Raw genomic sequence first — 12,005 nt, 5'->3', positions numbered from 1 at the left:
AATCTAAAAAAAAAAAACAAACCCTTAGCTCCTGCTGCCATGACAACTGTCCCAAGAGACTAGATCTCGATGTTCACCCCTGTGCCCTGTTTCACAAGGCTCTGCAACTTGTTTCTGAATGTCTTGTTAGTGAAGAGAGAAAAGCCATGTCTGTGACCCAGTAAGAAGGAAAATGGGAAAGTGGATCTCCCCACCTCAGTCATTTATATATTGGAGAAACCACCTTCAAAAACATTTAGAACTCTACCTTCATTTTTTAAATTTAGTCTTTTAAAATAATGGTTTTATTGTGTGGCATATATTGGTATTTTTCTACTTATTCTGACTTTTCCAAATGTTTTCTGAGTCACCCTTGGAAAGACCTATAATAATTAGGATATGAGGCATTTAAGCCTTGCTGCTGCTGCTGCTAAGTTGCTTCAGTCATGTCCGACTCTGTGCGACCCCATAGACGGCAGCCCACCAGGCTCCCCCATCCCTGGGATTCTCCAGGCCAAAACACTGGGTTACCATTTCCTTCTCCAATGCATGAAAGTGAAAAGTGAAAGTGAAGTCGCTCAGTCGTGTCCGACTCTTTGCGACCCCATGGACTGCAGCCTACCAGGCTCTTCCATCCATGGGATTTTCCAGGCAAGAGTACTGGAGTGGGGTGCCATTGCCTTCTCCGATTCAAGCCTTACTTGAATACCAAATCTTTGATTACATTACATTACACCCATGATTTTACAAGGAGGCATGTCGCCGAGTGTGAGGTCCATATGTCAGCAGTACTGAGCCACAAGGGTGGTAAATAGAGGTGACTAAGAGGCGTGTTGCCTGGAAAATCCCATGGATGGAGGAGCCTGGTAGGCTGTAGTCCACGGGGTCGCACAGAGTTGGACATGACTGAGCGACTTCCCTTTCACTTTTCACTTTCATGCACTGGAGAAGGCAATGGCAACCCACTCCAGTGTTCTTGCCTGGAGAATCCCAGGGATCTTGGAGCCTGGTGGGCTGCCCTCTATGGGGTCGCACAGAGTCGGACACGACTGAAGCGACTCAGCAGCAGCAGCAGCAGCAAGAGGCGTGTGGATAAGGTCAGGCTGCACCAAAATTGTGATGAGCCAGTAGAATCCTTGTCTCCTAAGCCCCTCTTTAGTGTTCCTACCTATCTTTCCACCACACGAGCACATTGACAATGCATTTGCTTAGAAGATGGTAAAGTTTAGATTTTCTTAGGGGAAACAGTTGCTGTTTCATTTCTTCCTTTCCAGCTGTTACTTTCTATTCACCCCAGCTCAAGCACTGAATCCCTTGAATTTCCTCTTCTCTCTTGAGTCAGAATCAGCCACCCATAGTTTTTCAAAGAATGTGGTAAGAGGAACTGTGAATTAATTAATGTATTATATTTGGGAAACATTTATATTCTAATCAAGGGCAATCCTTTAACAGTTACAGTTTAACTCAGAAGAGGTCAAACTGTGTTTTGAGGGTTATGTGATAATTACTAAATTTATTTATTCTTATTTTATTAAATATACTTTGCATATTTATTTCAATGTAATATTAAATTTGTATTCTTCCTACCTGTAGGTATTTTATTTTTCTTAAATTTACTTTTGTTACAAATGCTATTTACATAGAATTAAATAGCAAAAAGTTTGGGTAGAAAATATCGATATTCTGTTTTTAAAAAGCACATGAGAGTTTGGCTTTCATTCACAAGGAATATCTGGTATGGGGCCTGCTTACCTGCCGCAAACAAATAGAAAATAATGCAGAAAATGTAAAATGCCTGTTACAGACACTGGCCAATAGGCAATGCATGGTGATCCCTGAGAAAAGGGAACAAACAAGGTAGTTGAAACAAGTACAGTCACGTGAGGCTTCTACCTGGAACCCTGATCCAGAGTGTAGTATAGGGAGAAAGAACCCAAGAGCCTAGTTATCTGGTTGCATGGAGGAAACAGGTAATAGAGCTCAAGGTGACCACGTCAAAAGAATTTTTATGGGAAGAATACTGGCAAGGTAGGACCTATACAAAGGAAGAGCTCCAGAAAACTGCTTAAGGGTCCAGTTGAATAGTAAAGTGAATACAAGTCCATAGAATAAAAGTCTATAAGGCAGAAGAAAGAGCAACAGTGGGAACCTGTAAAATGAACTCTCCAGAGCCCATGTAAGACTGAGAGACAGTCAAGTTTCTCCAGACAGATGGAAATTTCACTGAACATTTCAGGTGTTCTGTAGAGATAGAGTCATGCATTAGTTGCTGTTCAGTTGCTCTGTCGTGTGTCACTCTTTGTGACCCCATGGACTGCAGCACACTAGGCTTCCCTCTCTTTCACTATCTCCCTGAGTTTGCTCAAATTCATGTCTATTGAGTTGATGATGCCATCCAACCATCTCATCCTCTGTTGCCTCCTTCTTCTCCTGCCCTCAAACTTTCCTAGCATCAGGGTTTTTTCCAATGAGTTGGCTCTTTGCATCTGGTGCCCAATGGATTGGAGCTTCAGCATCAGTCTTTCCAATGAATGTTCAGGGTTGATATCCTTTAAGATTGACTGGTTTGATGTCCATCTTTGCCAGCATCACAGTTCGAAACCATCAGTTGTTCAGCTCTCAGCCTTCTTTATGATCCAACTTTCACATCTGTGTGTGACTACTGGCAAAACCATACCTTTGACTAGACGGACCTTTGTTGGCAAACTGATGTCGACATGCATTATTAGTAGCTCAGTTCAGTTCAGTCGCTCAGTCGTGTCCGACTCTTTGCGACCCTGTGGACTGCAGCACACCAGGCCTCCCTGTCCATCACCAACTCCTGGAGTTTACTCAAACTCATGTCCATTGAGTCAGTGATGCCATCCAACCATCTCACCTTCTGTCATCCCCTTCTCCCCTCGCCTTCAATCTTTCCCAGCATCAGGGTCTTTTCAAATCAGATGGCCAAAGTATTGGAGTTTCGTAGGACTGAATTATCCCTATACCAAGTACTGTTCTAAAGCTCACATAACAAATCTTAAAAGTACACCTTAAAAAGATAAAACCAGTCTGCAAGTACTTTAATGTTTTGCCAAAACAAATATCAGTGTTTTTTAAAGGAAGACAAAGGCCAGCTGTTCACATTAATTCATAAAACCTGGTATCAGATTTTAAAAGTTACTGTTCAGTTGCTAAGTTGTGTCCGACTCTTTGTGATCTCATGGAGTGTGGCATGCCAGCTCCTCTGTCCTCTCCTGTCTCCTGGAGTTTGCTCAAACTCATGTCCACTGAGTCCATGATGCTATCTAACCATCCTTTGCCACCCTCTTCTTTTGCCTTATTCATTTCCAACATCAGGGTATTTTCCAGTGAGTTGGCTCTTTTCATCAGGTGGCCAAAGTATTGGAGCTTCAGCTTCAGCATCAGTCCTTACAGTGAATATTCAAGGTTGATTTCCTTTAAGATTGACCAGTTTGATATCCTTGCAGTCCAGGGGATTCTGAGGAGTATTCTCCAGCACCACGAGTAGAAAGCATCAATTCTTTGGTGCTCAGCCTTCTTTATGATCCAGCTTTCACATCTGTACATGACTACTGGCAAAACCATAGCTTTGACTAGTGGCAAAACTATAGCTCTGACTAGACAGATCTTTGTCAGCAAAGTGATGTCTCTGCTTTTGAATACACTATCTAGGTTTGTCATAGCTTTCCGTCCAAGGAGCAAGCATCTTTTGATTTCATGGGTGCAGTCACCATCCATAGTTATTTTGGAACCCAAGAAAATAAAATCTGTCTGCTTCTACTTTTTCCTCTTCTGCTTGCCTTGAAGTGATGGGACCAGATGCAGTGATCTTAAATTTTTTAATGTTGAGTTTCAAGCCAGCTTTTTCACTCTCCTCTTTCACCTTCAACAAAAACACTTTAGTTCCTCTTCACTTTCTGCCATTTGAGTGGTATCATCTACATATCTGAAGTTGTTGGTATTTCTCCTGGAAATCTTGATTCCAGCTTGTGGTTCATCCAGCCCAGCATTTTGTATGATGTACTCTGCATATAAGTTAAATAAGCTGGGTGACAATATATAGCTTTGTTATACTCCTTGCACAGTGTTGAACCAGTCATTTGTTCCATGTCTGATTCTAACTGTTGGTTCTTGATGTGCATACAGGTTTCTCAGGAGACAGGTAAAGTGGTCTGGTACTCCCATCTCTTTCAGAATTTTCCAGTTTGCTGTGATCCGCCCAGTTAAAAGTTTAGTGTAGTCAGTGGCAGAAGTAGGTGTGTACTTGTGGAACTCCCTTGCTTTTTCCATAATACAACGAATTTTGGCAATTTGATCTCTGGTTCCTCTGCCACTTCAAAACCCAGCTTGTACGTCTGGAATTTCACAGTTCACATACTGCTGAAACCTAGCTTGAATTTAAAAAGTAGACATATAAAAAAGCAGGAAAATGTGACCCATAACTGGGATTAAAAGAGCTAATTGAAACAGATCAGAAATGGTAGAGGTGATGGACTTCGATGAAAAGAACTTTCATGGTTACACGAGAAATATGAAGTGAAATACTTGTATGCTGAAAACAAATACCTCTGAACAAAAGCAAAGGCAAATAAATAGAAAAGCATTGCATAATCATGCATTGGGAGAATTAACATTGTTAACATGTCAAACTACGATAAGCAATCTACAGATTCAACGCAATCCCTATCAAAATTCCAAGGAGTTTTTTTTACAGAGGTAGAAAAACAACTTTAAAATTCATATGGAATCACAGAAGACCCCTGAAAAGCCCAAGCAATTAGGCTGCTGCTGCTGCTGCTGCTAAGTTGCTTCAATCGTGTCCGACTCTATGTGACCCCATAGATGGCAGCCCACCAGGCTCCCCCCGTCCCTGGGATTCTCCAGGCAAGAATACTGGAGTGAGTTGCCATTTCCTTCTCCAGTGCATGAAAGTGAAAAGTGAAAATGAAGTCTCTCAGTCGTGTCCAACTGTTAGCGACCCCATGGACTGCAGCCCACTAGGCTCCTCCATCCATGGGATTTTCCAGGCAAGAGTACTGGAGTGGGGTGCCATTGCCTTCTTCAATGAGAAGCAATTATGAGCCAGAAGAATAAACTTGGAGACATGACACTTCCTGACTCAAAATATATTGTAGTAATCAAAACAATATGACATAAAAAAGATATATAAACCAATGGCTAGACTAATCCAAAAAGAAAGAGGACACAAATAACAGATATGAGAAAATAGTAGAGAGAAATCACTTCAGACCCTGCAGACATTAAAGGCATTTTAACTTCGTTGCACTAAATAAAGTCAGATTAAAAGTTATTTATTGTATGATACCATTTATATGACATTCTTAAGAAGACTAAATTATAGTAAAAGGAACTGTTTTCTATTTTGGTTGTAATGTGTATAGTACATATATGTCATGTGGTTATGGTATACAGTTTTCAAAACTTCCAGAACTTCACACCAAAAAGGAGAGATTTTACTTTATGTTCAGTTCAGTTCAGTTGCTTAGTCGTGTCCGACTCTTTGCGACCCCATGAATTGCAGGACGCCAGGTCTCCCTGTCCATCACCAACTCCCAGAGTTCACCCAAACTCATGTGCATCAAGTCAGTGATGCCACCCAGCCATCTCATCCTCTGTCATTCTCTTCTCCTCTTGCCCCCAATCCCTCCCAGCATCAGGGTCTTTTCCATTGAGTCAGCTCTTCACATGAGGTGGCCAAAGTATTGGAGTTTAAGCCTCAGCATCAGTCCTTCCAATGAACACCCAGGACCGATCTCCTTAGGATGGACTGGTTGGATCTCCTTGCAGTCCAAGGGACTCTCAAGAGTCTTCTCCAATACCACAGTTCAAAAGCATCAATTCTTTGGCACTCAGCTTTCTTCACAATCCAACTCTCATATCCATACATGACTACTGGGAAAACCATAGCCTTGAGTAGACGGACCTTTGTTGGCAAAGTAATATCTCTGCTTTTTAATATTCTATGTAGGTTGGTTATAACTTTCCTTCCAAGGAGTAAGCGTCTTTTAATTTCATGGCTGCAGTCACCATCCGCAGTGATTTTGGAGCCCCCAATAATAAAGTCTGACACTGTTTCCACTGTTTCCCCATCTATTTGCCATGAAGTGATGGGACCAGATGCCATGATCTTAGTTTTCTGAATGTTGAGCTTGAAGCCAGCTTTTTCACTCTCCTCTTTCACTTTCATCAAGAGACTTTTTAGTTCTTCTTCACCTTCTGCCATAAGGGTGGTGCCATCTGCATATCAGGCTATTAATATTTCTCCTGGCAGTCTTGATTTCAGCTTGTGCTTCTTCCAGCCCAGGATTTCTCATGATTTACTCTGCATATAAGTTGAATAAGCAGGGTGACAATATACAGCCTTGATGTACTCCTTTTCCTATTTAGGCATTTATGATAGCATAAAATATGAAAACTTAGAGATAAATTTAGCAAATATATCTAAGACATATATATGGAAAACTACAAAAAAATTTTGAGAGAAATTTTAAAGAAACTAATATATTAAGCAGTATACCACCTTATTCATAACAAAACAAATGTCTCCGCATTCTTAGAATATACATCTACTGAAGTTGGTTGATCTATGTTTCAGTGTAATATCATTGAAAAATCAGCGCAGATCTATTTTGTACAAATTGACAAAGTGGTTCTAAAATGAATATGGCTTGGCAAAACTAATACAGTTATGTAAAGTTTAAAAATAAAATTAAATTAAAAAAAAATAAAATCTCACACAAGTTAAAAAAAAAATAAAAGTAGTGGGAGAAAACAAAAACAAAAACAAAAAAAAATAAAATGAATATGGAAATTCAGAAAACGTATAATATTCAAAGCAGTCTCAAAAAGGATGAACATGAAGCACTTAACACTAACTATATCCAGTCTAATATAAAGTTTCAGTAATAAGTATAATGTGTTATTGACATAATGATATTTATATAGTCAAACATACACTTATGTGACCCAGAAATTCTCTTCCTAGATTTTTATCATAGAAAATGAAAATATATACCCACTGAAACATTTGTACATAAGTTTTCATAGCATTATTATTTATAGTATCCACAAACCGAGGGGAAAAACACTAATGTCTGTCTGTGGGAGCACAGAGAAGCAAATATCCTTGAGCCATGTAATGAAATGCTAATAACTAAGAGTAAAAAGAGATGAATCTCAAATATAGAATGTGTAGACAAATCTCAAAAAGATTATAATGAACAAAATAAGCCACTTAAAGAAAGAGCACACAGTACATGTTGTATGATTTCATTTGTATGAAATTCTGTAGCTGGTGAGCTAATCTTTGGTGATAGGGTAAACCTATGTTGAGTCAAAATGGTGTGTAGCATCAACTACAAGGGAGTACTATAAAGCTTAAGAGGTTGATGAATATGTTTCCTGTTGTTATAAATTTTGTTGCATTGGTGTTGATGAAGACTCAGAACTTAAGACTTTTACACTTATATCCATTTCATTTACTGTAAATTGCCCATCAAGTGAAGTTGATTTTTCAAATAATACATGAACTGTTCATTGTTTTAGTTTCGAAAATGGTGTTTTAGTTCTTTCTTTCTTTCTTTTCACTCTCTTAATATTGTTGGAGAAATTACCAAAAAAGGAAGTATTAGTTTTAAATAGCACAGTGGGAGCAGTGACATCATTTCAGCTCTTGAGTTTATTTTAAGGAAGCCAACTTTACTAAGTGATATACAGATATATATCTTTATATATAATAAGTGTGTGTATATATATATATACATATATATATATATACTAAGTGTATACAGGTATACAGATAAATCATGCTTGTCAGCAAACTCTTAAGAGCAAGAGGATGTTCTGTATATACTTATTTTCAGTTCGCACAAAATGTCTTAAAATGATTGTAGCCCCTAATTTTATTAACATGGAAAAAGAAAGAAGAATGCATAATAAATTTATTTTTAGAAGATACCATATTCTGGACATTTCTTCATGATAGTACCTCCTTAGAATCAGCCTTTATTGACATACGTGTCAGACACATCACAAGTTTCAGGAACAAGACAATTTTCTCTCTTTGACTTATGACCTTTTCCACACAAGACAAATATAGATTTATAAAGCAAATAGCAGTTGCTGATTATGTGAAAATATCACATACAAGAAAAGAGCCATTTTCACAATCAAAATTAGCTTAGGTTGTTTGTTTTAGTAAAAATCTTCCAATACTAATACAGAATGCTCTTTGTGATAAACTTAAAATTGACTTTAAGATTTTTCTCTTTTTAATATCTTTATATTGATTTTTATTAAAAAAAATTATTTCATATTTCAGTAGAGCAAGTTAACAATGTTATGATATAATTTCGGGTGAACAGCAAAAGGACTCAGCCGTAAATGTATCCATTGTCCCCCAAACTCCCCTCCCATATAGGCTGTACATAACGTTGGGCAGCATTCCACATGCTATACAGTAGGTCCTTGTTGGTTATCCATTTTAAATATAGCAGTGTGTACATGTCCACCCCAACTCCTTAACTATCTCTTCCTCACATTCTCCCCCCTCCTCCAGCAGCTATAAGTTTATTTTCTAAGTCTGTGAGCCTCTTTCTGTTTTGTAAGTAAGTTCACTTGTATCATTTCTTTTTAGATAACACATGTAAGGGATATCATACGATATTTTTTCTTCTCTCTCTGGCTTATTTCAGTAAGTATGACAGTCTCTAGGTCCATCCATGTTGCTGCCATTGGCATTATTACGTCCTTTTTAATGGCTGAGGAATGTTCCATGGTATATATGTACTACATCTTCTTTATCCTTTCCTCTGTCCATGGACATTTAAGTTGCTTCCATGTCTTGGATGTTTTAAACAGTGCTGCAGTAAACTCTGGGGAGATTCTTAAGGACGTTTCTATCTTTTGATCAAATAATTCTACTTTTAAAACAAAATTGATCAGTCAGGACTGTGGTATGAATTTAATACTCTTTCTTGCATTAGAAGGAAGAGAGGAAATGTAAGGGATAATATTGATTGTTAATATTCTGATAGTAATTGTTAATATCAAAATTTTTATAGACTTGCTCAGTATAAAATGTCATTCAGTTAGCTTTCATTATATGCCTGCTACTGGGAGATAATCTTGGGTAATAAACTTGGATTTATCCTTGTGAGGAGAATATTAACTATGTATACTTGAATTGACTTTTAGCTGTTGTGTTAATACTTACCTATTTCACCTAGATTGCATGGAAACTAGATGCACTGTATGAGCAGCAGCAACAGGGAGAGTTGGATTATTTCCTCTGGTGCTTCCCTGAATCAAAGGATCTAGATAACACCTTTGCCCACACACAGAACATATTTAGATTTATTGAGTCATCTCTTATTTTTGAATATACCAGAATGGACTGGCCTCTTTTTTTTGCAGACAAATTGCAACAACATTTGTAATGGAATTGTAACATAGTCCCATTTTAATGTTATTGAATTGCTATAAGTCATGTGAAAAGACTCAGTTCTTAGAACTTACTGTAATTCTTAACCACTTTACTGCCACAAATTTCTTTGAATCTTATCTCAGATTCTCCTGTTTTTTTTTGCTCTGTAATTAGAAGAGCATTTTGTTGTTATTGCTTTTATGAACTGTGATTTCTTTCCTCCTGCTTTGGAGTCATTTCAGTATCTACTTGGCCATTCATTTTTATTTGTTAATGTTCTAGATATTTTGAACTTTTGTCATTAGCTTGTATTTGTGCGCTGACATTTATTTATTTGATTTTTATTTTAAATTTAGGAAGATTTTGACGCTTAACCTGTTGTGGTATTTGTATTTACAGTTTCCTGAATGTGGTTTCTATGGAATGTATGATAAGATCCTGCTTTTTCGCCATGACCCTACCTCTGAAAACATCCTTCAGCTGGTGAAAACAGCTAGCGATATCCAAGAAGGCGATCTCATTGAAGTTGTCTTGTCAGGTAGTATACTTTTTCCTTATTCATAGATTAATACTTTGCATCTGGAGAATTCTTGGCCATAAGTTTTACTTTTTTTTTTTTGGTTTTGATTTCATTAATTTATATTAAACACTTGATTTTGTATTGGGTATAGTCAATAAACAATGTTGGGTTAGTTTCAGATGAACAGTAAAGGAACTGAGCCATACATATACATGTATCCTATTCCCCCAAACTTCCCTGCCATCCAGGCTTGGCCATAAATTTTTAAGGCAGCATTAAAAAAAAAAAAAAAATTACATCAAACCCAAACTCAAGAGGAAATTTTAGGGCTTTATCTATATGAACTTTCAACATTATTTGGAAAAAGAGCAAAAGGTTTCTCTTGAATTGGCTGTTTCCCCACCCAGTTCTGTCCCGGTCACTTTTCCCAACTTTGCACTCTCCCCAGTCCCCCCAAAACACACATGAATACTTTGATTCATTATTTAAATCACTTAAAACAGCAAAAGCAAATGAAAACACACTCACCAGCATTGAAGTTAAGACAGATGTCAGGGCCCCAAATGTACTGAGTGTCTGAAAGCCAAGGCCTGGAAACTGTTGCTTTAGTCCAGTCGAAACTCCAGTTGCTACTAGCCAAGATCAAATTGGAAACCAGAGCTCAGGAGTTACAGCAGGTCAGGCCATGTTGTGCGACTTTAGCTAACTCACTCCCTGAGAAACAGCTGCATTTCCTCTGCCCAGATTGTTATTTCTTGTTTAGGATTTATATTTTTTGTTTAGGATTGGACTGTGCCTGTCACAAAAATTTAACTTTTTAAAAAAATGCCAGAGAACTCATGTAGCAGGGATCCTAACAACAGTAATCAGTCCAATATTCTAAAGAGGTCTAGATTTTTATTGTTTATCTTTGTTAAAATTGAGTCATTATTGAGAAATTCAGATTGTACTGCTCCTTTTTCCCTTCTGGCCTTCTTAAAGGAAATCTGTTCACTTTAAAAATGTTTCTAGGCTTCATTTTCTCAAGTTCCAGAGCCCTGTACTTGGATGCACTGATTATAATTCACCTGGCCTTTGGTTTGATGAAGTCCAGTTTGCATTGTCTGTATTGATTCTCCTTGATAGGAGACCCTGAGAGGTCTTGGGATTGCCACATTTTCATTGGGTAGACAGAGCCTGTAAAACAGCTGGTTTCACTAGATAAAAATAATAATTTTCCTGTTGCTTATAGTTTTGCCAGTTGCTAAACAAACCAAAAAAGGAAAGGTTTTCCCTTTTTTTAATTTGAGGGGGAATCACTTGCTTGTGTCCTCCCTTTTCCTTTTCTTTGAGTCTTTGGACATTGGCTCACTGCGCCTGGCCTCACAGCACAAGTGCCTCGCCATGTTGTCCTCTAAGTTTCCTGTTTCTGAACACTGGAAGCAGCCTGAAATAAATTATTCAGAGACAGCATGCACCGGATCTGTCGTCACCATAATTCACGTTAGACTCAAAGCCAGTCGGCTTTGCAAAGAATATGTTTTATGAGCCCTTTTCCTGTGGCTGTGCCCAGAAATATATGAAGATTTTCAGAACTGGATTTCTAAATTATTTCTTTGTCTTCCCATTTTACATTCGTGGTCAAGTCCTCAGAGTAACACCCTACAGATTGAATGCAAGCTATATGTGTGTGTTCTTACGGGGAGAGCTGCTGCCCATTTGCCTGTTAGCCCCATGCCTTCCGTGAGCCAGACTTGCTGTGCCCCATGCTGACCTGACATAACAGCGTTCTGCTTTTCCTCTCCATCTATGCAAACCCAGAACCTCGCTATGCCTACACTCCACCTTTTTTGTCGTCCACCCTGGATGTTCTCTGTCCCGCCTCTCCTATCTCCCTGGCCACGGTGCTGAGGGGTGTTTAAAGGTGTCCCTTTTCCTCACTTGCTGCCCGATCACCTGGCTCAGGAAAGCCTCTTCCAGTCTCTCAGTGGTTGTCTGGTTGGTATTTAAAAGAAGCCATTTTATAACAGCCTGCTCTGATTCTTCTCCTGAACCGTAACCTTTGAACCCTTTTCACAT

General features: G+C 38.4%; 1 protein-coding gene across 1 annotated transcript in view; it reads left to right on the top strand.

Moving 5' to 3' along the window:
• PRKD1 (protein kinase D1) overlaps positions 1 to 12,005 on the top strand; it is a 348,924-nt gene that overhangs the window by 182,877 nt on the left and 154,042 nt on the right. The window contains exon 2 of the mRNA XM_055556386.1: positions 9,827 to 9,965. Within this exon, the coding sequence (XP_055412361.1) occupies positions 9,827 to 9,965 (139 nt within the window). The remainder of the gene's footprint in view (positions 1 to 9,826; positions 9,966 to 12,005) is intronic.

The sequence above is a fragment of the Bubalus kerabau genome, chromosome 19 (genome assembly GCF_029407905.1).
Source record: "Bubalus kerabau isolate K-KA32 ecotype Philippines breed swamp buffalo chromosome 19, PCC_UOA_SB_1v2, whole genome shotgun sequence".
Lineage (NCBI taxonomy): Eukaryota > Metazoa > Chordata > Mammalia > Artiodactyla > Bovidae > Bubalus > Bubalus kerabau.
This window is presented reverse-complemented; position numbering and strand designations above follow the sequence as displayed.